The 22,578-nt window shown below is 41.0% G+C and overlaps 1 protein-coding gene across 4 annotated transcripts in view; it reads left to right on the plus strand.

Moving 5' to 3' along the window:
* GRM1 (glutamate metabotropic receptor 1) overlaps positions 1 to 22,578 on the plus strand; it is a 581,006-nt gene that overhangs the window by 471,814 nt on the left and 86,614 nt on the right. For all 4 annotated transcript variants that reach the window (XM_077283069.1, XM_077283071.1, XM_077283070.1 and 1 more), the window contains exon 4: positions 13,497 to 13,732. In XM_077283069.1, the coding sequence (XP_077139184.1) occupies positions 13,497 to 13,732 (236 nt within the window). The remainder of the gene's footprint in view (positions 1 to 13,496; positions 13,733 to 22,578) is intronic.

The raw sequence follows: 22,578 nt of genomic DNA on the forward strand, positions 1-22,578 counted from the left end.
TCCTGCAGTTTTTACAACTTCCTGTGTAAATAAAGATATACATCCATGTAAGAGGGTTTTTTTTTATCAAATCCTGCTTTGAAATGAAAAAAATGTTAAGGAAAAATAAAAGATAAGGTTAAATATCATATTCATCCAGAAACAAAACAATTGAAATATCTTTTACATATATATGTATTGGCTTTAATGTAATTTGAAATATTATTTTAATTATCACTATACATTTACAAATACAGTTCTACAATCTCTACTTATTAAAGTATACTATATGTACTGTATAAATGTGTATATATATATATATATATATATATATATATATATATATATATCTCTACAAAAACTATGGAACTAAGGAATGATACTCTATAAAATTATTACAAATGACTAAATAATACATTGTTAACACTTTTACACAACATATAATTACTTTTTTAGCCAATTCATGAACCAAATCTTATTTCTCTGTCAATTATGTCCTGAAAAGCTCTATTTAACATTCCCATCTTTAACCCCTTTACCTCCAAGGGTGGTTTGCATGTTAATGACAGGGCCAATTTTTACAATTCTGACCACTGTCCCTTTATGAGGTTATAACTCTGGAGCGCTTCAACGGATCCCGGTGATTCTGACATTGTTTTCTCATGACATATTGTACTTCATGTTAGTGGTAAAATTTCCATGACAATACTTGAGTTAATTTGTGAAAATACATTAATACAGGAAAGAAATATATCTTGGTACCGTGTTAACCAGTAGATAGAAAAATATTTAGAATTGAGAGTCCTCAGTGGTTGATACCTTGCCTGATGAAGAGACGTATGTAGTCTCGAAAGCTTGCAATTTGTTACCATCTTTTCAGTTAGCCATTAAAAGGTATCAACCACTGAGGACTCTCAATTCTAAATATTTTTGAAAAAAATTGGAAATTTGGCGAAAATTTTGAAAATTTCACAATTTTTCTACTTTTTCTACTTTTAACTTTGATGCCCTTAAATCACAGAGATATGTCACACAAAATACTTCATAAGTAACATTTCCCAAATGTCTACTTTACATCAGCACAATTTTGGAATGACATTTTTTTTTGATAGGGAGTTATAAGGGTTAAAAGTTGACCAGCAATTTATTTTTACAACACCATTTGTTTTTTACGGACCACATCACATTTGAAGTCACTTTGAGGGGTCTATATGATAGAAAATACCCAAGTGTGACACCATTCTAAAAACGGCACCCCTCATGGTGCTCAAAACCACATTCCAGAAGTTTATTAACCCTTAAGGTGTTTCACAGGAATTTTTGGAATGTTTTAAAAAAATGAACATTTAACTTTTTTTCACAAAAAATTTACTTCTGATTCAATTTGTTTCATTTTACTAAGGGTAACAGGAGAAATTGGACACCAAAAGTTGTTGTACAATATGTCCTGAATACGCCAATATTGCATATGTGGGGGTAAACCACTGCTTAGGCGCATGGCAGAGCACAGAAGGGAAGGAGCACCATTTGACTTTTCAATGCAAAATTAGCTGGAATTGAGATAGGACGCCATGTTGCGTTTGGAGAGCCCCTGATGTGCCTAAACAGTGGAAATCCCCCAAAAGTGACACCATTTTGGAAAGTAGACCCCCTAAGTAACTTATCTAGATGTGTGGTGAGCACTTTGAACCCCAAAATGCTTCAAAGAAGTTTATAATGTAGAGCCGTAAAAATAAAAAATCTTATTTTTTTCACAAAAATTATATTTCACCCCCAATTTTTTATCTTCCCAAGAGTAACAGGAGAAATTGGACCCCAAAAGTTGTTGTACAATTTGTCCTGAGTACGCTGATACCCCATATGTGGGGGTAAACCACTGTTTGGGCGCATGGCAGAGCTCAGAAGAGAAGGAGCACCGTTTGACTTTTCAATTCAAAATTGGCTGGAATTGAGATGGGATGCCATGACTCGTCTGGAGAGCCCCTGATATGCCTAAACAGTGGAAACCCCCCAAAAGTGTCCCTATTTGAGAAGGTAGACCCCCTAAGGAACTTATCCAGAAGTATGGTGAGCACTTTGAACCCCCAAGTGCTTCACAGAAGTTTATAATGTAGAGCCGTGAAAATTAAAAAATCCTTTTTTTCCACAAAAATGATTTTTTAGCCCCCAGTTTTGTATTTTCCCATGGGTAACAGGAGAAATTGGACCCCAAAAGTTATTGTCCAATTTGTCCTGAGTACGCTGATACCCCATATATGGGAGTAAACCACTGTTTGGGCACACGGCAGAGCTCGGAAGGGAAGGAGCACCGTTTTACTTTTTCAACGCAGAAATATATGGATTGAGATCGGACGTCATGTTGCATTTGCATAGCCTCTGGTGTGCCTAAACAGTGGAAACCTCCCAATTTTAACTCCAACCCTAACCCCAACACGCCCCTAAGCCTAATCCCAACCCTAACCACACCCCTAACCCCAACACACCCCTAACCCTAATCTGAACCCTAACCACACCCCTAACCCCAACACACCCCTAACCCTAATCCCAACCCTAACCACACCCCTAACCCTAACACACCCCTAACCCAACCGTAAACGTAATCCAAACCCTAACCCCAGCTCTAGCCCCAACCCTAACTTTAGCCCCAAACCTAACCCTAACTTTAGCCCCAACCATAACTTTAGCCCCAACCCTAACCCTAACTTCAGCCCCAACCCTAACTTCAGCCCCAACCCTAACTTCAGCCCCAACCCTAACCCTAATGGGACAATAGAAATAAATACATTTTTTTATTTTATTATTTTTTCCTAACTAAGGCGGTGATAATGGGGGGGTTTGATTTACTATTTATAGTGGGTTTTTATGTTTGGCAGCTGTCACACACTAAAAGACGCTTTTATTGGTATCATTTTCGGGCACATGAAATTTTTTGTTCGCTTTTTATTCCGATTTTTGTTAGGCAGAAAGAACAAAAACCAGCAATTCGTGAATTTCTTTTTGGGGGGGGTGTTTATACCGTTCCGCTTTTGGTAAAATTGATAAAGCAGTTTTATTCTTCAGGTCAGTATGATTACTGCAATACCTCATTTATATTTTTTTTGTGTTTTGGCGCTTTTATACAATAAAAACTATTTTATAGAAAAAATAATTATTTTTGCGTCACTTTATTCTGAGGGCTATAACTTTTTTATTTTTTCACTAATGACGTTTGGCAGCTCGTTTTTTGCAGGACACGATGATGTTATCGGCAGTACAATGTTTATTTATATCTGTCTTTTTGATCGCGTGTTATTCCACTTTTTGTTCGGCGGTATTATGATAAAGCATTGTTTTTTGCCTATTTTTTTTTTTAACGTGTGCACTTAAGGAGTTATCTAGTGTGATAGTTTTATCGGTCGGGTCATTATGGACGTGGCGATACTAAATATGTGTATTTTTATTTATTTTTTTATTTACATAAAGAAATGTGTTTATTGGAACAATATATATTTTTTTAATTCATTTAGGCTTTTTGTTTTTTTTTACACATGTAAATATTTTTTTTTAACTTTTTTACTTTGTCCCAGGGGGACATCACTGTATATTGTCAGATCGCTGATCTGAATCTTGGCAGCGCACTGTGTCAGATCAGCGATCTGACAGGCACTGCAGGAGGCTTGCTGAGCTGGCGCTTGCAAGCCACCTCCATGCAGGACACGGAAGGAGCCCCGTGGCCATTTTGGATCCGGGACCTGCAGGGAGGAGGAGGTAGGAGACCCTCGGAGCAACGCGATCACATCGCGTTGCTCCGAGGGTCTCAGGGAAGCACGCAGGGAGCCCCCTCCCTGAGCGATGCTTCCCTATGCCACCGGAACGCTGCGATCGTGTTTGATTGCAGTGTTTCAGGGATTAATGTGCCAGGAGCGGTCCGTTAAACTAACAGATTCTTTGAAGAGCTCCGATAAGTGAGTCTTCAGTTTACCTCCCATGAGGTCACTTTCAGAAATCACTTGTTACTGTCTGTCAATGTTCACCATTTGTCTCTTTACAATGAGGTCAGAACCTTGGACTTTTGGATTATTTGGTAGGGCTTATAACAAATATGTAATTTTCTACTTACTTCATAGATTTGATTATGGGGATAACTCCGTTTCAGGAGATTTTGATTCTGGCTTTTACCCTGTCTGATTTTATAAAATGAGCACGATTTATTTTCCTTTCACAATTCTCATGTTTTCTAGAAAATCAAGGGATTGTGCATATTTAAATAAAGAATCTTTTTTGTAATGCAATAACACGAGATACAGAATTTAGGAAACCAAATTTGTTTACAAAACGTTTTATCATTGATTGTGGGAGTTTTGAACAACTGTTCAAATATGGACATGAATGTAAAGGTACATTATTTCCAACCAATCCTTAATTTTTGAAGGATATCAATATCTGGACAATTTTCATTCAAAGCACAGAAGATCAGAATTTTTAATCTGTCTGCATCAGTTAATCCTTCATGTGACTCGTCTGGAAAAAGTTACAGGAAGCCACATTTTAAACAACGGATTTTTCTCCTTAGTTAAATCAAACTTATCAGCAAAACTCTCAAATGTTTCTGAATTTCTACACACATGGATTTTGATATCATATGCAGGGATGATTTTGCATCATTTTAACAAATTTTTCCTAACTTTAATTTGGAGTTGGGCCTCTGAGTCATTTTTAGTGGCCCTTGAACATCTGTTCCTCGTACATCATCTACGTCAGTTTCTAAATCTCCTCCCATGTTTCCTCCATTTTTTTTACATCATCACGTGTCTCACATCTTGTTCAATCTCCACATTACAGTCCATCTCGGGAACATCACTACTTTCCTTTGACACTATTTCTACACAGTCATTTTTGGATTGTGACTTGTGAAATATGTCAACCAACTGTAAACTATTTTCCATTTCTCTTTCTCTCTATGAAAGGACATTAGCTTAGAATCTAACTTTAGATTTTTCATTTCACATTCTGCATATAATCTTGAGCCATAAAACTTCTAAGTTAACTCATCTAAAGACATAAATCTCAGTCTACTTTGCTTAGAAAAAGAAGTAATTATATCCATTTATCTTACCTTGAAATATCTCAGCTAGTAATTTCTTTGTTGGACAACGCTGGGCTCTGGTCATCAGCATGTCTATCTTCAGTACGTCTGGCACTTGCAGTACTTCTGATATTTGTTAATTCATCTGGCACCTCTTAGTCCTCACTTGTAGGTTCTGTCTGATCCTTGTGACTTGAAGTATTGTAGTGGAATTCCTGACAACTTGTACAACTGACATTTAACAAAGCTCTTCTCTCTTCCCCCATGTGAAAATAGAAGGAAATCCATGCAAAATAGCACAAAAAAATCAGGTTTGGCTGGCTCTACAAAATGTTAAATATACTTATTTTGTATATTTATTTATTCAGGACTCTTTACCAGATACTCTGAAGAAAATGTCATGATATTTCTTATAAAAAATGTAGTGGTTTATTGGATTGTCCACCAAAAAGCATCATTGCAGCAAAACATAAAATAGGTGAAATAGTTACAAAGAGATTGTCCATTTGTCCATATCAAAGTTTGTTCCCCATCTTTTCTGGGATCCTGAATGGTAAATGGCATCTGTCAAGAAGCACGTGACTAACTCACATATCAGCTGTCCATCTGATGTCTGTGTGAAGTGTGAGCGAAGTGTCTGAAGAGAGCCCAGAGAACCCCCCCTTCCTGTGGGTCATGTGTTATATACGTCCCACAGAGCGCGTATTCTCTCTATATGGTGTTAACTTCTACTCTAAGCAAAATATACAGGAATAAAACATATAATGTCAGCAAAAGGCAATGTGCTCAGTACAGAATTTAGTGTAATAACAATAAATCAATAACCAATAATTAATATTTAACAATAGCTTAAATCGCGTCAGTCACTGTCAGGCTGTTGGCTATATAATACAGCCAGTGCCTGCCCTGCACCATATGGGCTCATTCCCAGAGCCTGCTCAATATGGTGATATTGTAGGGCTACTGTCCATATTCTGTATCTCCCAGAAAGAGGCACAGACTATCCTACTGTATCCGAGTAGAGATAAGCTGATCGATTCACAGGACTCTGGTCCAGTGTCCAAGTCAGTGGTACATGGTGGCTGTATAGGAGGTCCACAAATCTTTTACATTCTGGCATCCCTGGCATTGTTTTTGTTTAGACTCCAGATAGAAGCCTCTAGAGAGAAATCACCAAAACCACACAGCTCAGTATCATCTTTATACTCATAGGGGGTACATTTTTCATGAAGTCACGTGCTGGTTGCTTGAAACGTTAAATGTAGCAGAATTTCTTTTAAAGACAAAATGGAGCATTTACACTTCATGTAAACACGGCCTAAGTAGCCAAGGAAAGTGGATGTGATTTCATGAAAACTCCACATATTGTGTGTCTAAAGATACTGTTGAATCGTGATTTGGTATATGTTTTTCTTTACAGGCTTGTATGTGGAGCCTGAAAAAATGCATCTAGAAAAAATGCATTTTTTGAGTGTAGAATCAAATATTTTCTGTACTATTAAAAAAAGCATTAATAATGCTGTTTCAAATCTGCACCAAAAATGCATCAAAAAAGGGGGAACCCCTTAAAAGAAACCTAGCAAACATGCAATAACTTGAGAACATTGTTATTGCATCATGGGGTGCAAACACCTACATAAAATATGCAGAAAAAAGCAGTCGAAAAAACACAACATTTATGCTAAATTTATGTTAATCATCTAGATTAAAGGGACATAGAAATACACTGCTATGTACGAATATATTTCAATGTACCAGTATAATCTGCTTGTCAGTATAGGCTGTGTCTCATAGCTTTAGCTGCTAACTGCAATGATACAGGTTGTGGGTTTGATTCACTGAGAGAACCGATCACAAAGAAAGAGAATTCTTTAGTAAACTAATGTAAGTTTGGTCAGAACAGAGATGCTGTCCCAGCCACCCAAAGAGGAACAACACAACAATGAAAAAAAGAAATCTCATGGAGAGAGTGAGTGGAAGTCGGGACAAAGCCCTGAAATCGGGACAGCCCCACTAATTGTGAGATGATTGGAAGCTATGTATGTACAGTGGCCATTGTAAAGGGGTTAATAGATCCTCTTTTCATTTTAAATTTGCAAATTACCGTATATACTTGTGTATAAGCCGAGATTTTAGCACAATTTTTTGTGCTGAAAACGCCCCCCCTCGGCTTATACACGAGTCAATTGTCCCAGAACGCTGGTGGGGAGAGGGGGAGTGGACATCATACTCACCATCCCTCGCTGCATCTCCGTCCCTGCCTCTCCATTGTCACAGCGCCGGCAGCTCTCCTCTCCTGTGCTTAGCGGTCACTTGGTACCGCTCAATAAAGTAATGAATATGGATGCGTCTCTACTCCCATAGGCGTGGAGTGCATATTCATTACCTTAATGAGCGGTACCACGTGACCGTTGAGCAGAGTAGAGGAGAGCCGCCAGCACCGGACAATGAAGATGCAGGGACAGAGATGCAGGCACGAGGAGGGTGAGTATGGTGGGGGGCAATGTGAGCCATGCACACAACCAGGAGAAGGGGGGCCGAGCAATGCGGGATCCGGGAGCTGAGCAATGCAGACCGGGGGAGCTGAGTAATATGGGACTGGGGGAGCTGAGCAATGCGGGACCGGGGGAGCCATGCATATAACAGAGGAGCCACACGTACCAGGACAGGACAGGGGGAGCCACACATACCAGGACAGGACAAGGGGAGCCACATACCAGGACAGGATGAGGGGAGCCACATACCAGGACAGGACAAGGGGAGCCATATACGAGGACAGGACAGGGGGAGCCACATACCAGGACAGGACAGGGGGAGCAAGCATAGAAGGACAGGGATGAGGGGGACAATGCATACCTTATACTCGGGTCGGCTTATACTCGAGTATATACGGTAAGTATAATGAATGGAATGCATATATTAACATATAGTTTTGGTATATTTTCTTGTAAAATTATTACAGAAAAAAATACAATGGAATCAGACAATCCAACACTAACCATGAGTCTATACTAATATATTGTATATCATATTGACTGAGCTCTGGATAATGTTGTTTTAATAAAATACGGATCTAGCATTGTAATCTTCTGAAAGTGCTGTAAATTTCTTTCTTCAATATTTGAGCTGTGTAGACTTAAACACTTATATTCAATGGAAATTGAGAATGCGCAGGAGAAACGTATTGTACTGCTCACTAAGCAATCAGAATAAGTACTTTACACTGTCAAGTGATAAATTTCCTCCTGTCTTACATAATTTCTCTTTCAATGAAGACTGATTTAAGAACCATTTTCTTGATTAAAGGTAATTTTACACATCATTAAAATTACCCTCAACTCCACCTCAGCACATTCAATCATGGAGAGATCTATTTGTTTACAAATGCAAAAAAATAAAGTTGGAAGTTAAAGGGGTTGTACAAGATTAGAAATAAAAAAAAAGACTAACTTTTTACAGAAACCGCAACATTCTGGTACTTTGCCTATGTCTGGCATTGCAGCTCTGCCTCTTTCAAGTAAATTAAGTGGAAGACCAACTTTGTTGAGCCTTCTAATTTTTAGCAGTTCTGGAGTTAAACAACAAGGTGTATAGTCACATATAACTTACACTCTACATGAATAAACAATGGCACATGTGGCCGTGATCTTTATAAAACAACTAGTGGCTGCTTATTAATCCCAGTAAGAACTATTTAGATTCCAAATGGGACTTCTTGGCACTTTCAAACAATATGTCATATGAGGGTGGTCGGTGGTCACAGTGACAAAAATCGGTTAAAAAATAGTTTAAACAAAATGTTTACTTTTTTTCATTTACTCACATTGGCTTAATTATCTTATAAATCTAATATGCAGTCCAAGATCTTGGTGGTTGCTATTCAGGCACTACAGTAGTAGCTGAAAATCCAGGACACAACTTTTACAGTCTTTAGGTTGCAACAATTATAACCCTCTCAGGTGCCTACCATCAGACCAATGTTGCTTCATACAGATATTCATTCTCCGTAGTGAACCATCCAGGCATTAAGGACTTTATACATCTGACATTCTAGGTCTCTCTCTTGAACTGATGTCTTTTATAGTTCCAGCACACATCTCAAAACTCACCTTGCTCTAGGCTGACAATGCTCTCCACCTACACCACTAGGCCTCCTTCATACATCCGTGAAAAACCATTACTGGTGCCATCATTGTTGCATCAGTGTTTCATCTGTTTTCCCGTGTTTACCATCAGTGTTTTTCCGGTATGGTTAAAGAAAGAAATAAATTACAAAGCTTCTCCTATTTATTATTATTATTATTATTATTATTATTTATTAATATAGCACCATTGATTCCATGGTGCTGTACATGAGAAGGGGTTACATACAAATTACAGATATCACTTACAGTAAGCAGACTAACAATTACAGACTGATACAGATGGGTGATGACCCTGCCCTTGCGGGCTTACATTCTACAGGATGGTGGGGATGAAGACAATAGGTTGAGGGTTGTAGGAGCACCGGTGTTGGTGAGGCGGTAGCTTCAGTAGTGGCGAGGAGGCAGGGAGGTCAGTGCAGGCTGTAAGCTTTCCTGAAGAGGTGGGTTTTCAGGTTCTGTCTGAAGGATCCGAATGTGGTTGATAGTCGGATGTGTTGGGGCAAAGAATTCCAGAGGATGGGGGATATTCTGGAGAAGTCTTGGAAGCGGTTGGGTGAGGAGCGGATAAGTGTGGAGGAGAGAAGGAGGTCTTGGGAGGACCGGAGATTACGTGAGGGAAGATATCGGGAGATTAGTTCAGAGATATATGGAGGAGACAGGTTATGGATGGCTTTGTAAGTCATTATTAGTAATTTGAACTGGATACGCTGAGGGAATGGGAGCCAGTGAAGAGATTTGCAGAGAGGAGAAGAGGAGGAGTAGTGAGGAGAGTGATGAATTAGTCGGACAGCAGAGTTAAGGATGGACTAGAGAGGTGCAAGGGTGTTAGCAGGGAGGCCACAGAAAAGGATGTTGCAGTGGTCAAGGCATGAGGGCATGCACAAGCATTTTAGTAGATTGACGGTTGAGGAAAGGACGGATTCTGGAGATATTTTTGAGCTGGAGGTGACAGGAGGTGGAATAAGCTTGGATGTGTGGTGTGAAGGACAGGGCAGAGTCAAGGTTTACTCTGAGGCAGCAGACTTCCGGTACGGGGGAAAGCGTGATTTTGTTAATTGCGATTGATAAGTCAGGTATGGAAGATCTATGAGATGGAGGAAAGATGATGAGTTCAGATTTGACCACATTGAGTTTGAGGAAGCGAGAGGAGAAGAAGGAGGATATGGTTGATAGACACTCTGGGATTATTCTGGACAGTAGAGATGTGACGTCTGGGCCAGAAAGGTAGATCTGAGTGTCATCAGCATAAAGGTGGTACTGGAATCCATGGGACTTTATGAGTTGCCCCAAGCCAAGTGTGTAGATTGAAAAGAGTAGGGGTCCTAGAACAAGGCCTTGGGGGACTCCAACGGAGAGAGGGTGGGATGAGGAGGTAGTGTGGGAGACGCTGAATGTGTGGTTGGAAAGGTATGAGGAGATCCAGGATAGGGAAAGGTCTTTGATGCCAAAGGAGGAGAGGATCTGTAGTAGGAGGCAGTGGTCAACTGTGTCAAAAGAAGAGGACAGGTCTAGAAGGAGGATTATAGAGTATTGTCCGTTAGCTTTGGCTGTAAGTAGGTCATTAGTGATTTTGGTCAGGGCTGTCTCATTTGAGTGATGGGGCGGAAACCAGATTGTAGATTGTCAAAGAGCAAGTTAGATGAGAGGTGGGAGGAAAGTTCAGCATGGACGTGCTGCTCCAGGAGTTTGGAAGCTAATGGAAGCAGCGATACTGGGCGATAGCTGGACATAGCTTTGAGGGTTGGCTTTTTAAGGATAGGCGTGATTGTGGCATTTTTGAAAGCAGAAGGGAAGGTGCCAGAAGTTAGTGATAGGTTGAAGAGGTAGGTTAGGGATGGGATGTGTGGTGGTGAGATTGGGGAGGAGGTGGGATGGGATGGGGTCAAGCGCACAGGTGGTGAGCTGCGATTTGGAGAGGAGACAATTAAGCCCCCTTCAGTGATCTTGGAGAGGGAGGTTATGGGGTTTGGGCACTGGTCTGGTATACAAAGGGGTTGGTGGTTCAACAATGAAGACTTGCCTTGTTTGGTCGATCTTATTTTTAAAGTGTGTGTCAAAGTCCTCAGCAGAGATGAGGGAGGTTGGAGAGGGCAGTGGGGTCAGAGGAGGGAGTTAAAGGTTTTGTATAACTGTTTGGGGCTGTAGGATAGGGAGGATACGAGGGTTGTGAAGTAGGCCTGTTTAGCACAGGTGAGAGCAGATTTAAAAGTGAGTGTTGCCTGTTTGAATGCAGTGAAGTCATCTTGCAAATGTGTTTTCTTCCAATGCCGCTCTACAATCCTGGACAGTTGCCGGAGCTTTTTAGTGGTGTTATTGTGCCAGGGTTGTCTATTGATAGGTCGCACTCTGCCATGAACGAAAGGGGCGACCGTGTCAATAGCTGATTCGAGAGTGGCATTGTAGAAAGCAGTGGCACTGTCTGTGTCGTGGAGTGAGGATATGGATTCAAGTGGTAGGGTAGAGTCAGAGAGTGTGTGGGTGTCTAGGTGTGCAAGGTTTCTGCGGGGGTGCGCATGTTGCTGGACATGGGTCACCGATGAGGAGGACAGGGATGAGAAAGTGAGCAGATGGTGGTCAGATAGAGGGAGAGGGGAGGATGTGTGCTGTACATGTTTTTTAGATTTGTATTGGTCCTTGTCATCCATGCTGCTGGAAAAAAATGGACATGTCTCCATGTGTTTTGCATGAACATGTGCATATCAGCACAGGTTATAACGGATATGTGTAGTATCCGTGAAAAAAACGGATGCAACATGTACTGGAAACACGGACATGTGAAGGAGGCCTTAGCAGAAGCCAGAACCAAGTTCTGCAAATGGCTATCTTTTGCACTTAGACTAAATCAGCCTTCAAGTTTCAAGCAAGAAATCTATAATCACTGTCTGCTGTATGTGACAATCCCCAGGCTTATTTAAGGGATATCAAGGTGCTAACTCTCACCCAATAGATGTCACAAAGAGCTGTAGATAGACCCAGTATACAGAATCTTTATAGGCACCACCTAGCCTTCTGTAGCCTACAACCACCTATGCTCCTCAGATGAGTAAGCATAGTGTAGTGCACTAATGCTCTTTCAGGCCCCAGGTCTAAATTTCTAATTAAGCCAACCTCAGCTTCATTTTCATCACATGTGGACAAACTCCACTTTGGTCTTTCAGTGCCAAACCTTTCCCTTTTTTTCACTGAAAAATTAATATCAACATTTTGGCATAGCATTCAGAATCACCAAGCACATTACCACCTCAGTGTCAGGCTCCTCCTGGGGCTATGCTGATACTAGCATCTCCTTTTATTGGCTGACAGCTGAAAAACGAAAGACTCTTACTGCCAGCTATGGTGACAAAACATAAGTGTCATCGAAGACCATTGCCATCCAGTCACAATCACATAAAGCAGTATCATACATACACATAAACACATACATTATATTTACAAATGTCGAACAGAAGGTGTGCAGTGCCATGTTTCATCACATGCAGTCATGAACAATATATATACATTAAACAAAGACCGTGAACTGCATAAAAGAATATACGTACACTAAACTTATCACAAGAATATGCAAAGACATACTGATAGGAAATTTAGATTGTGAGGACCAGGGGGGACAGAGATGATAATGTGTGCAAAAACTGTAAAGCGCTGCGGAATATGTTGGCGCTATAGAAATAAAGAGATCATTATTATTATTATTATTTCAAATCTTAAATAAATGAGAAAGTAGAACCAAATGCTGATAACTCATTAAAGAAAGGTCGATGTATAGTATGGAGTTTCGGGTGTAGGCTTCTATAGTGGTCATATTTTATAATTGAACTAGATAAGTAAATATAATACTCTTACCTTTTTATTTAAAAGTCAAGAGACTCTAAAACCTACAGCACTGATGTCATTATCTACCCACATGTGCTGTGAGAAGCAATAACATATTACAGGAAAAATTTCTGCACACCCACCTTTTCAAAACACAAAGAAAGTAGACAGATTTCGAGAGAATTAATTCTTCTCTAAAGCAATGGTAATCATATACAATATTATACTTTGATTTTATGGAGATTTTCTGTAAAGCTAAATCTTACAATTTCACTATATGTGGTTTATTTTTCATTTTCAAACCATTTCATTGAACAAGGAAAATTAGCTTGAGAGCCACATATAATATATGATGACAATCTCTTTACATCATGTAATATAATGTCCATGAACTTCCCCTACAACTGTAAAAAAAAGTAGGCATAATCTTAAAAGCTAAATATGTTGATTATTAATTATTATTTTTTTCATGTAAATTACTTTTTTTCTTTCAGTGATGGATGGGCAGACAGAGATGAAGTCATAGATGGCTTTGAACCTGAAGCAAATGGAGGGATTACCATAAAGCTTCAGTCTCCAGAGGTCAGATCCTTTGATGACTATTTTCTTAGTCTGCGTCTGGACACCAATTCACGAAACCCTTGGTTTGCTGAGTTTTGGCAATACCGATTTCAGTGTCGTATTCCAGGACATCCTCAAGAAAATGTCAACTTTAAAAAGATCTGTAAAGGTAAAAGGATTATTCATTTAATTATTTCTGGATTATTAAGTTCTTATATATATAAATTTATGAGTGGTTAGTTCAAATAACAATTGTTTTACATCAATAGGTTCTAACTCAAAAAGCCATAAAGTACACTGTATGATGGGTTTATTTCCACAAACATCTAAAATATCTCCAATCCCAGTTGTTTCTGCAGCGTTCCATATAACTGCGATCCAGGCTGTTTAACTCAGGAATGATTGCAGGAGCTAAGTGATTGGCAGAAGAAGGGGCTCCCTCTGTCACCGCATCTGCCTCCCGCACACAATGTTCCTTTGAGGTTGCTCTGGCGGCCAGGGGACAAACAATGGTAGACCAAGAAAGACCTGCTTCTGGAGCTATACTGCAAGCATAATACGCTGCAGTGCAGTTGGAAGATATAAAATGTCATGGATCTTCTAATTGTTAAAATATAACAAAATATATACATTATGTATCATGACAATAGACATTAATATGCCATTTAAATCTCACAATAAACACTGAAAAAAACTAATAAACAATGCTATCATGCTGTTGTTTGCATATCTTACCTCCGAAATAAAATGGAATTAAAAAAAAAAAAAAAAAGTCACATGTATTCCAAAATGTCATAAATAAAAACTAACTGAATAAACTAAATATTGTGTCAATCAAGTCACCATTCAGTGGTATTCAATAAGTAATGGGGCGGCATGACATAGATTTGCTGGGTCAGTGCAGATGAGCTAACTGCATCGGAGTAATGGAATAATTATTAATATGGCTATCGACACAATTCTGCTTGTGAATCTACTTGTATTACATTACTGCACATCTTTAAGTGATTCATAATATAGCTGACATTTTGCTCCTCAATAAACTACTATTTACTTCTTACATATTGTTTTTATGATGGCAATGGCTAAGTGCGAGGGTGACATGATGTGTCGGATACATACGCCTCAGAACTTGAATGTCCAGTTGATTGAATAAAATATTATCATCCATTCCTTCTTAGTACACTTGTACATTTTGCTAATGTTCAGCACACCAGTTTTATTTTGTTCATAAATTTTTCAAAGTATATACTTATTTCTCATTTTTTATTATTCTTAATGGCTGGAAATTGCAGAATCCTAAGTGAGTGTATAAAAAAGAATTTATTTCTACCTTAAATTATGATGTTTTCTTGCCTGAATTTAAAGTTCAGGAGAAATGTTACCATGGCAACCAGAATTTCAATATTCCGAACGAAGTTTAAAGATTTACAGAATTGATTCAAGGGCGTAATACTCACAATCAAAAAACTCTTTAGATTTAGCAGTTTAGCACTGGCCTTACTTAGTGTTATGTCATTTGAATGATTCTTCCATGATTGTACACCCATATTGTAGTGAAACGAGGAAAGGAAGCAAATTTTTGATTTGCATGTGAAGTGACATAATTTCTGAATGGATAAAAAGGAATCAGATAATGTCCTTATTTTCAAAACTGGCACCCATTTCTACACATAGAGATAAATACTGGCAACAATACATGAATCGTACCACAAAAGACCAATTATATAAATGAAGAGGGAAAAACATATTGAACTTATTTCCCAACTTTTTAACCATGGAGGATTCCTGCAGATTGTGTCCTGACACTGGGAAACGTAACCAACACAAAGGTTTTAAAAGGTTAAGCACTTTCTTACTCAAAGTTCACTGACTTAATGTTTTAAAAAGTCATCAATCTTTTTCACACGTAATTACTGTGGAACCTCAAGTTTTTAATAAACCTTAGTTGAGAAAAACTTCTATAAGCTAAATGACCATTTTATTAGATACATGGCTGTTCACAATTAGAGTTGCTTTGTAAGGAAACTAGACATGTGGACCTGAAGCACAAAATAAAGTCTAATGAATACAGTTTCAGTGGATCAGTCTCAGAGTGAATCCACATTAGAATGGAAAAATTGAGAAATCTGAGTTACTCAAATTAGGTATGGTCATTGGTCCTAGCCTAGCCGGGGACAGTATTTCTAGTGCAATATTGTTGAGAGTATGCGGAGCATGGTGTGATCAAGAAAATATATCTCTCAAAAGGTGATCTTGTGGATTTAAACAATTTGTCAACAAAAGATATCAGAGTAGGATGTGAAGAATTGTTCTGACAAAGCACAGATGGGTTACAGCAAGTGACTTTGCTGTCTAGTGGAAACAGAAAAGAAAGTCTTGATGTTAAAAAGAACACAAAAATTGGATCATAAAACAGTAGAAAAACGGGGCCTGGTAAAATGAATCCACAGTTCTCTTGCACCAGCACCATGCTGATGGGATTGTTATAATTTAGCATGAAACAATTAATTATTTCAGTCAGGTGTCAACAGTTAAGGCTGGTAGAGGTAGAGTAATGATGTGGGGCAGGGGATGTCATAAATTTTAGCCATGGGGCAGGAACAAAGCAGTGGCCCATGACAAGCCTATGCCTATTGGCCCCTAATAGCGTATTGGAGTAAAAAGTGCCTAATTTATTGCACTGTGTGCCAAATTATTATGCAACTGAGTATTTTGACCATATAATCATTTGTATGCATATTTTCCAACTCCAAGCTGTATAAACATGAATGCTTATTGGTTTGAAGCTGATCAGGTAATGTGTATTTGTGCAATGAGGGATTGTGAGGCCTAAGGGTATCAGCAGCATTTATCAAGGTCTGCAGAATAATTAGGCAAAATGGGCAAAAAAAAGAGATTTAACTGACTCTGAAAAGTCAAAAATTGTTAAAATTCTTACACAGGGATGCAGCACCCTTGAAATTGCTAAGATATTGGACCGTGATCACAGAACCATCAAATGTTTTGAGAACAATCAAATGTGAAGCAACTAGGAATCCATTATCCTCTAGGGCTGTCATATTTGAGAACTGCAACCTCCTTACACTGCCCGGAAGTACAATTCAGTGTTCAGAAGCATGAACAAGGTGAGGGGGACTAAAACCCGACCTCCACTGAATAAGACACAGAAGTGGTACCAACGTTTCTGGTGGTGCCAAGTTCCTTTTTAATGTAGATTGTTATGAAAAGTGATCAGATGATTTGCAAAAAAATTGAAAAGCCATGCCTTTCAGTGATCTTCACGTTAGGTTATAACACAGTGAAGAGGGAGCTGAAAACACTCTGCCATACTGATTTAATTATAACAGCAGGCTAGGTGCTTAAAAAAGAGTCTGGTACTTGAAATCATTGTCTTCTTCTGTAAACCATAGTTACCTGCAAGAAAACACATGCAGTCATCATTGATTTACATTCAAAAACTTTTACAGTCAAAAATATTGCTGCTTTCAAGAGTACCTCTAAATCAGTCATTTATTGACTCATCAACTTCAAATAAAGTGGTTAAATTGCTGTGAAGAGGGATGCAGAGGACCCATGGAAGTCCTGAAGGTGCCAGAACCATATCCTAAAAAGGATTTAGCTAAAACATTGGATGAACACCAGTGCAAAACTTGCTTAAAGGGACTCTGTCACCTGAATTTGGAGGGAACAATTTTCAGTCATATGGGCGGGGTTTTCGGGTGTTTGATTCACCCTTTCCTTACCCGCTGGCTGCATGCTGGCTGCAATATTGGATTGAAGTTCATTCTCTGTCCTCCATAGTACACACCTGCGTAAGGCAAGATTGCCTTGTGCAGGCATGTACTACGGAGGACAGAGAATGAACTTCAACCCAATATTGCAGCCAGCGGGTAAGGAAAGGGTGAATCAAACACCGGAAAACCCCACCCATATGACTGAAAATTGTTCCCTCCAAATTCAGGTGGCAGAGTCCCTTTTAGAATGGCAAGAGGCATATGTCAGTGCATCTGAATGAACAGTGAAGCAAAGGCTTCCAGACTTTGGCTTGGAGTTAAGAAAGGCTACAAAGAAGTCCCCTATCTCCAAGGAAAACATCAAGGATAGAATGAAATTCTACAAGAAGTGCAGAGACTGAAATGTACAAATCAGGGGTAAAGTTATTTTATTTAATTAAGACTGTTATTGGGAAGAATGATTGTGCCTGGAGAGAAAAACTGAGCGGAAACATGAGTCCTGTGTCATGCCAATAGTAAAGTATCCTGAGACCATTCATGCTTTTCATTTAAAGGAATGGGCTCACTCACAATTTTGTCTAAACGCACTGCCATGAATAAGGAATGGTATGTAAACATCCTTATAGAGCATATTCTCCCATCCCAACGATCCAGGGGAAATTTGTTTATGAACAATGCTTTTCCAGAATGGTTGATCACCATGTCATAAGGCTTCAGAAACAAAGCATTTAAAGTTTCAGTCCATGGACAGGAATTGTCCAAGCTCTCAATTCCATTGATAACCTATGGTCAATTCTTAAAATGCTGGTGAACAAGTGAAAACACAGGAATAGTGATAAACTTTTGAGTATTGATAAGGCAAGAATGGGTGGTCATGTCAGGATTTGGCCCAGAAGCTGATATCCAGCATGCCATGGTGAATTGTAGAAGACAATAAGGGTCAGCACACTAGACATGAGTAGAGATGAGCCACCTCCCTAGTGCTCGGCTTCGGTTCGTCGAACAGGGAGATGTTTGACGAAATGTTCGTCGAACGTTCGACGAACACCGTCAAACCCCATTGAAACCAATGGCAGGCAAGCACAAACACATACAAACACATGGAAAACACATATAAAACACCTTAAAAGGTGTCCAAAAGCTGACAAACTGCTCAGAGGACACAACAAACACAAGGAAAAGTCACAACTACATATAGTCATACGAAAAGAAGAGAGGTGGAGGAGTAAAAGGAGGAGGAGACACAGATATAGGCATGTCATGCCCTTCTAAAATCAAGAAACGCTGGAGTAAAAATCTAAACTCACTCTACCAACACCCAGACATCTTGACAAAAAAAATAAAAAGAGAAATATCTTTAGGTAGAATGGTGGCAGGTCCATCCAGAACACTTTCCTTAGAAGACGTAGTGGTACCCCCGTTGGGAGTTGTGCCAAAAAATGAACCCAATACATTCAGACTAATCCACCATTTGTCATATCCATGGGGCAGGTCAGTAAACGACAACATCGACGCGGAACCAAGTACAGTACTATGTACTGTACCTCCTTTGATGAGGCAATCAGGCGGGTCAAGAAGTTGGGAAGGGGCACCCTAATGGCCAAAACAGACATTGAGGGGGCGTTCCGGTTACTACCTGTGCCTCCGAATAGTGCCCTCCCATTGGGCTGCTTCTGTGAAGGAGCATACTACATAGATCGCTGTTTGCCCATAGGGTGCTCCATATCCTGCTCACTATTTAAGGCGTTTAGTTGCTTCCTCGAATGTGTCGTCTTGGACGTTTGTAAGGCGGCACATATTATCCATTAACTCGATGACTTCTTATGCCTGGGCCCAAAAGATTCGCCACAGTGTGAAAACACGCAGTAGTCCACCTGTGAGAAGGAGAGAGCTGGAGCGAGAGTGGACACCCCAGAGCCGAGGGGTTAGATTGAGAAAGAAAGAAGGCGGTGTAGCTTGCTTCATGGGTGGGGTGCTCTGCTGAGTAGCAGAAATTGCTACTAGGCCCAAAAGGATTTCCTGGGCCAGATGCCATTCCAAAATAGTAGTTAGGTAAACAGGCGGTGTAGCTTGCTTCATGGGTGGGGTACGCTGCTGAGCAGCACTAAATTCTACTAGGCCCAAAATAATTTCCCGGGCTAGATGCCGTTACAAAATAGTAGTTAGGTAAACAGGCGGTGTGGCTTGCTTCATGGGTGGGGTACGCTGCTGAGTAGCACTAAATTCTACTAGGCCCAAAAGGATTTCCTGGGCCAGATGCCGTTAAAAAATAGTAGTTAGGTAAACAGGCGGTGTAGCTTGCTTCATGGGTGGGGTACGCTGCTGAGTAGCACTAAATTCTGCTAGGCCCAAAAGGATTTCCTGGGCTAGATGCCGTTAAAAAATAGTAATTAGGTAAACAGGTGGTGTAGCTTGCTTCATGGGTTGGGTACGCTGTTGAGTAGCACTAACTTCTACTAGGCCCAAAAGGATTTCCAGGGCTAGATGCCATTACAAAATAGTACTTAGGTAAACAGGCGGTGGGTAGCTGGGCTACTCTGCTGACTAGCAGACCCTGAAGCTTTGGAGCAGACCTCTGAATCCCAGGCCATAGTATGAGTAAACAACTCTGCAGACGACCCCACCCACCTGGAATTGACGATGGCAACATCATGTAAAACTCAGCAAGGGGACTAAATAAAAGAGTCTCCATTTTTTTAAAAAATTCGGCCACAGACACCACTTAAGTGGCATCAATTTCGCCAGAGTTTTTTAAAACGGTTGGTGAGGTGATTTTCAAAAATCATCAAGCTTTTAGTCTCCCCAAGATGACACAGGGGTAGAAAAGTCATTGAAGATCCAGGATTTGTTCATCTTGATGAACGTTAGTCTGTCTACATTGTCACTGGACAGCTGCGTGCGCTTATCTGTCAGCACACCACCAGCAGCGCTGAACACACGTTCAGAGAGAACGCTGGCTGCGGGGCACGTCAAGATCTCCAAGGCGTGAGTGGCGAGCTCAGCCAATTTTTCAACATTGAAAGCCCAAAATGAGCAAGGGTTCAGTTCCACAGTCATGGCATCGATGTTAAGTTTGAGATACTCCTGTACCATCCTCTCTAGGCGTTGGCTGTGCGTCAGACTTCTTGTCTCCTGTAGCCTAAAAAAATCTTGAAACGATTGGAAAAAATTGCTGTTACCACCAGATACGATGTTACTGTTACGCTTAGAGTGATGACTCGATAGTCCCATGGTTGGCAAGTTAGAACTCAGAGATTGACTACATACACCACTGGTGTTTTGTGGAAAAGCAGATGTTAGATTCTGTAACAGTCTCTGCTGATACTCCTGCATGCGTGAATCCCTTTCTATGGCAGGAATTATTTCACCAAATTTGCTTTTGTACCGGGGATCTAAGAGTGTGGCAACCCAGTAGTCAGCATTACTTCGGATTCTGACAATCTGAGGGTCATGTTGCAGGTAGCGCAGCAAGAAGGCACTCATGTGTCTTGCGCATCCAGGAGGACCAAGTCCTTGTTGTCTTGGTGGTGGCGAGGTGAGAATCATGCTATCTTCGTCTGCCCTCTCCCCCAACCTCGCACAACAGAAATTTTATCAAGGTCTCATCTGATCAGTCTTCCATGCCCAGCGCCAGTTCGTCATCCACTTCTTCCTCGCCTCCTGCACCTTCCTCAACAGTTTGGCTGCTACCATGCGCCCTCGGTAATCCCTCTCCCCCAGCCTCCAATGCCAGCCGCCTTGGTGCTGCCAACCTTCTTGACCTTGGAGATACGATCACTTCCGCATACGACTCCTCCTGTTCCTCCTCCTCTTGTTCCACCACCTGACTCCGGACACTGTGTAAGGTGTGCTCCAGCATGTAAATCACCGAAATGGTCATGCTGATAATGGCATCCTCAGCACTAAACATCTTCGTTGCTATTTCAAAACTGTGCAGAAGGGTGCATAGGTCCCTGATCTGAGACCACTCCTGCAGCGTGATTTGCCCCACCTCTTGATCTCGTTGGCCAAGGCTATACGTCATAACGTATTGCACCAGGGCTCGTCGGTGCTGCCACAGTCGCTGCAACATGTGCAGAGTTGAATTCCACAGGGGGGAACATCACATTTCAGCCGGTGAACTGGCAGGCCCAACGACTTCTGTAGAGATGCAAGTTGTAGAGATGCAAGTCGTCGAGCTGTGGGATGCGAACGGCGGAAGTGAGCACACAGCGACCGTGCCCTCTGCAGAAGCCCATCTAGTCCGGGATAGTGGGATAAAAATTGCTGGACAACCAGGTTCAAAACGTGAGCCATACAAGGCACGTGTGTGACATTGCCCCGGCGAAGGGCCGCACCCAGGTTTGCAGCATTGTTGCACACAGCCTTCCCTGGCTGCAGGTTGAGTGGAGACAACCATTGATGGAACTCGGTCTCCAGAGCTGACCACAACTCCTCAGCTGTGTGACTCACATTTCCCAGACATTTCAATGTAAACACTGCCTGATGCCGTTGAGCCCTGGTGACAGCATAGTGAGGAGGTGTGCAGGATTCCTTCTGCGCAGTTACAATGCAGGTGGCATTACCAGACAGGTTTGGGTGCAGGTGGAGGACCGAGAAGAGGTTGAGGAGGCAGAAGCAGTGGAGGAACTTCTAGATGCAGAGGATTGACGAGCAACTCGTGGGGACGGCAAGACTTGGACAGCAGCCCCTTCTCCTGATGTCGCCGTAGTTACCCAGTGCCCAGTCACCGACATGTAACGCCCCTGTCCATGTCTACTCGTCCAAGTGTCTGTGGTGAAATGCACCCTGTCACACACAGAGTTTCTCAAGGAAGTGGTGATGTTGTGTGCGACATGCTGGTGTAGCGCAGGCACAGCTTTCTTTGAGAAGTAGTGGCGACTGGGCATCTGGTACTGGGGCACTGTGACGGACATAAGGTCTCAAAAATCCTCTGTGTCCACCAGGCGGAAAGGCAGCATTTCTGTAGCAAATAGCTTGCAGATGGAGAAATTCAACCTCTTAGCTTTGTCATGGCTAGGAGGAAATGGTCTTTTACTTGTCCACATCTGAGGGACTGAGGGCTGGCTGCCGTGCTTAGACAGAGATGAGTAGGGTGTCCCCGGCAAACTGCTGGTCTGTGAGGAAGGTGCAGGTGGAGATGTTATGTTGCCTTGATCAAAATGTGGTGTCGATGTTGGAGAGCGCAAAACACCAGCAGGTGTTTCCACTTGCAAATGTCCTGATGACCTGCCAATCACACTGGCTGTTGCGGGTAAAGAGGTGGAAGGTCTGCATC

This window comes from Ranitomeya variabilis, chromosome 2, assembly GCF_051348905.1.
Source record: "Ranitomeya variabilis isolate aRanVar5 chromosome 2, aRanVar5.hap1, whole genome shotgun sequence".
NCBI lineage: Eukaryota > Metazoa > Chordata > Amphibia > Anura > Dendrobatidae > Ranitomeya > Ranitomeya variabilis.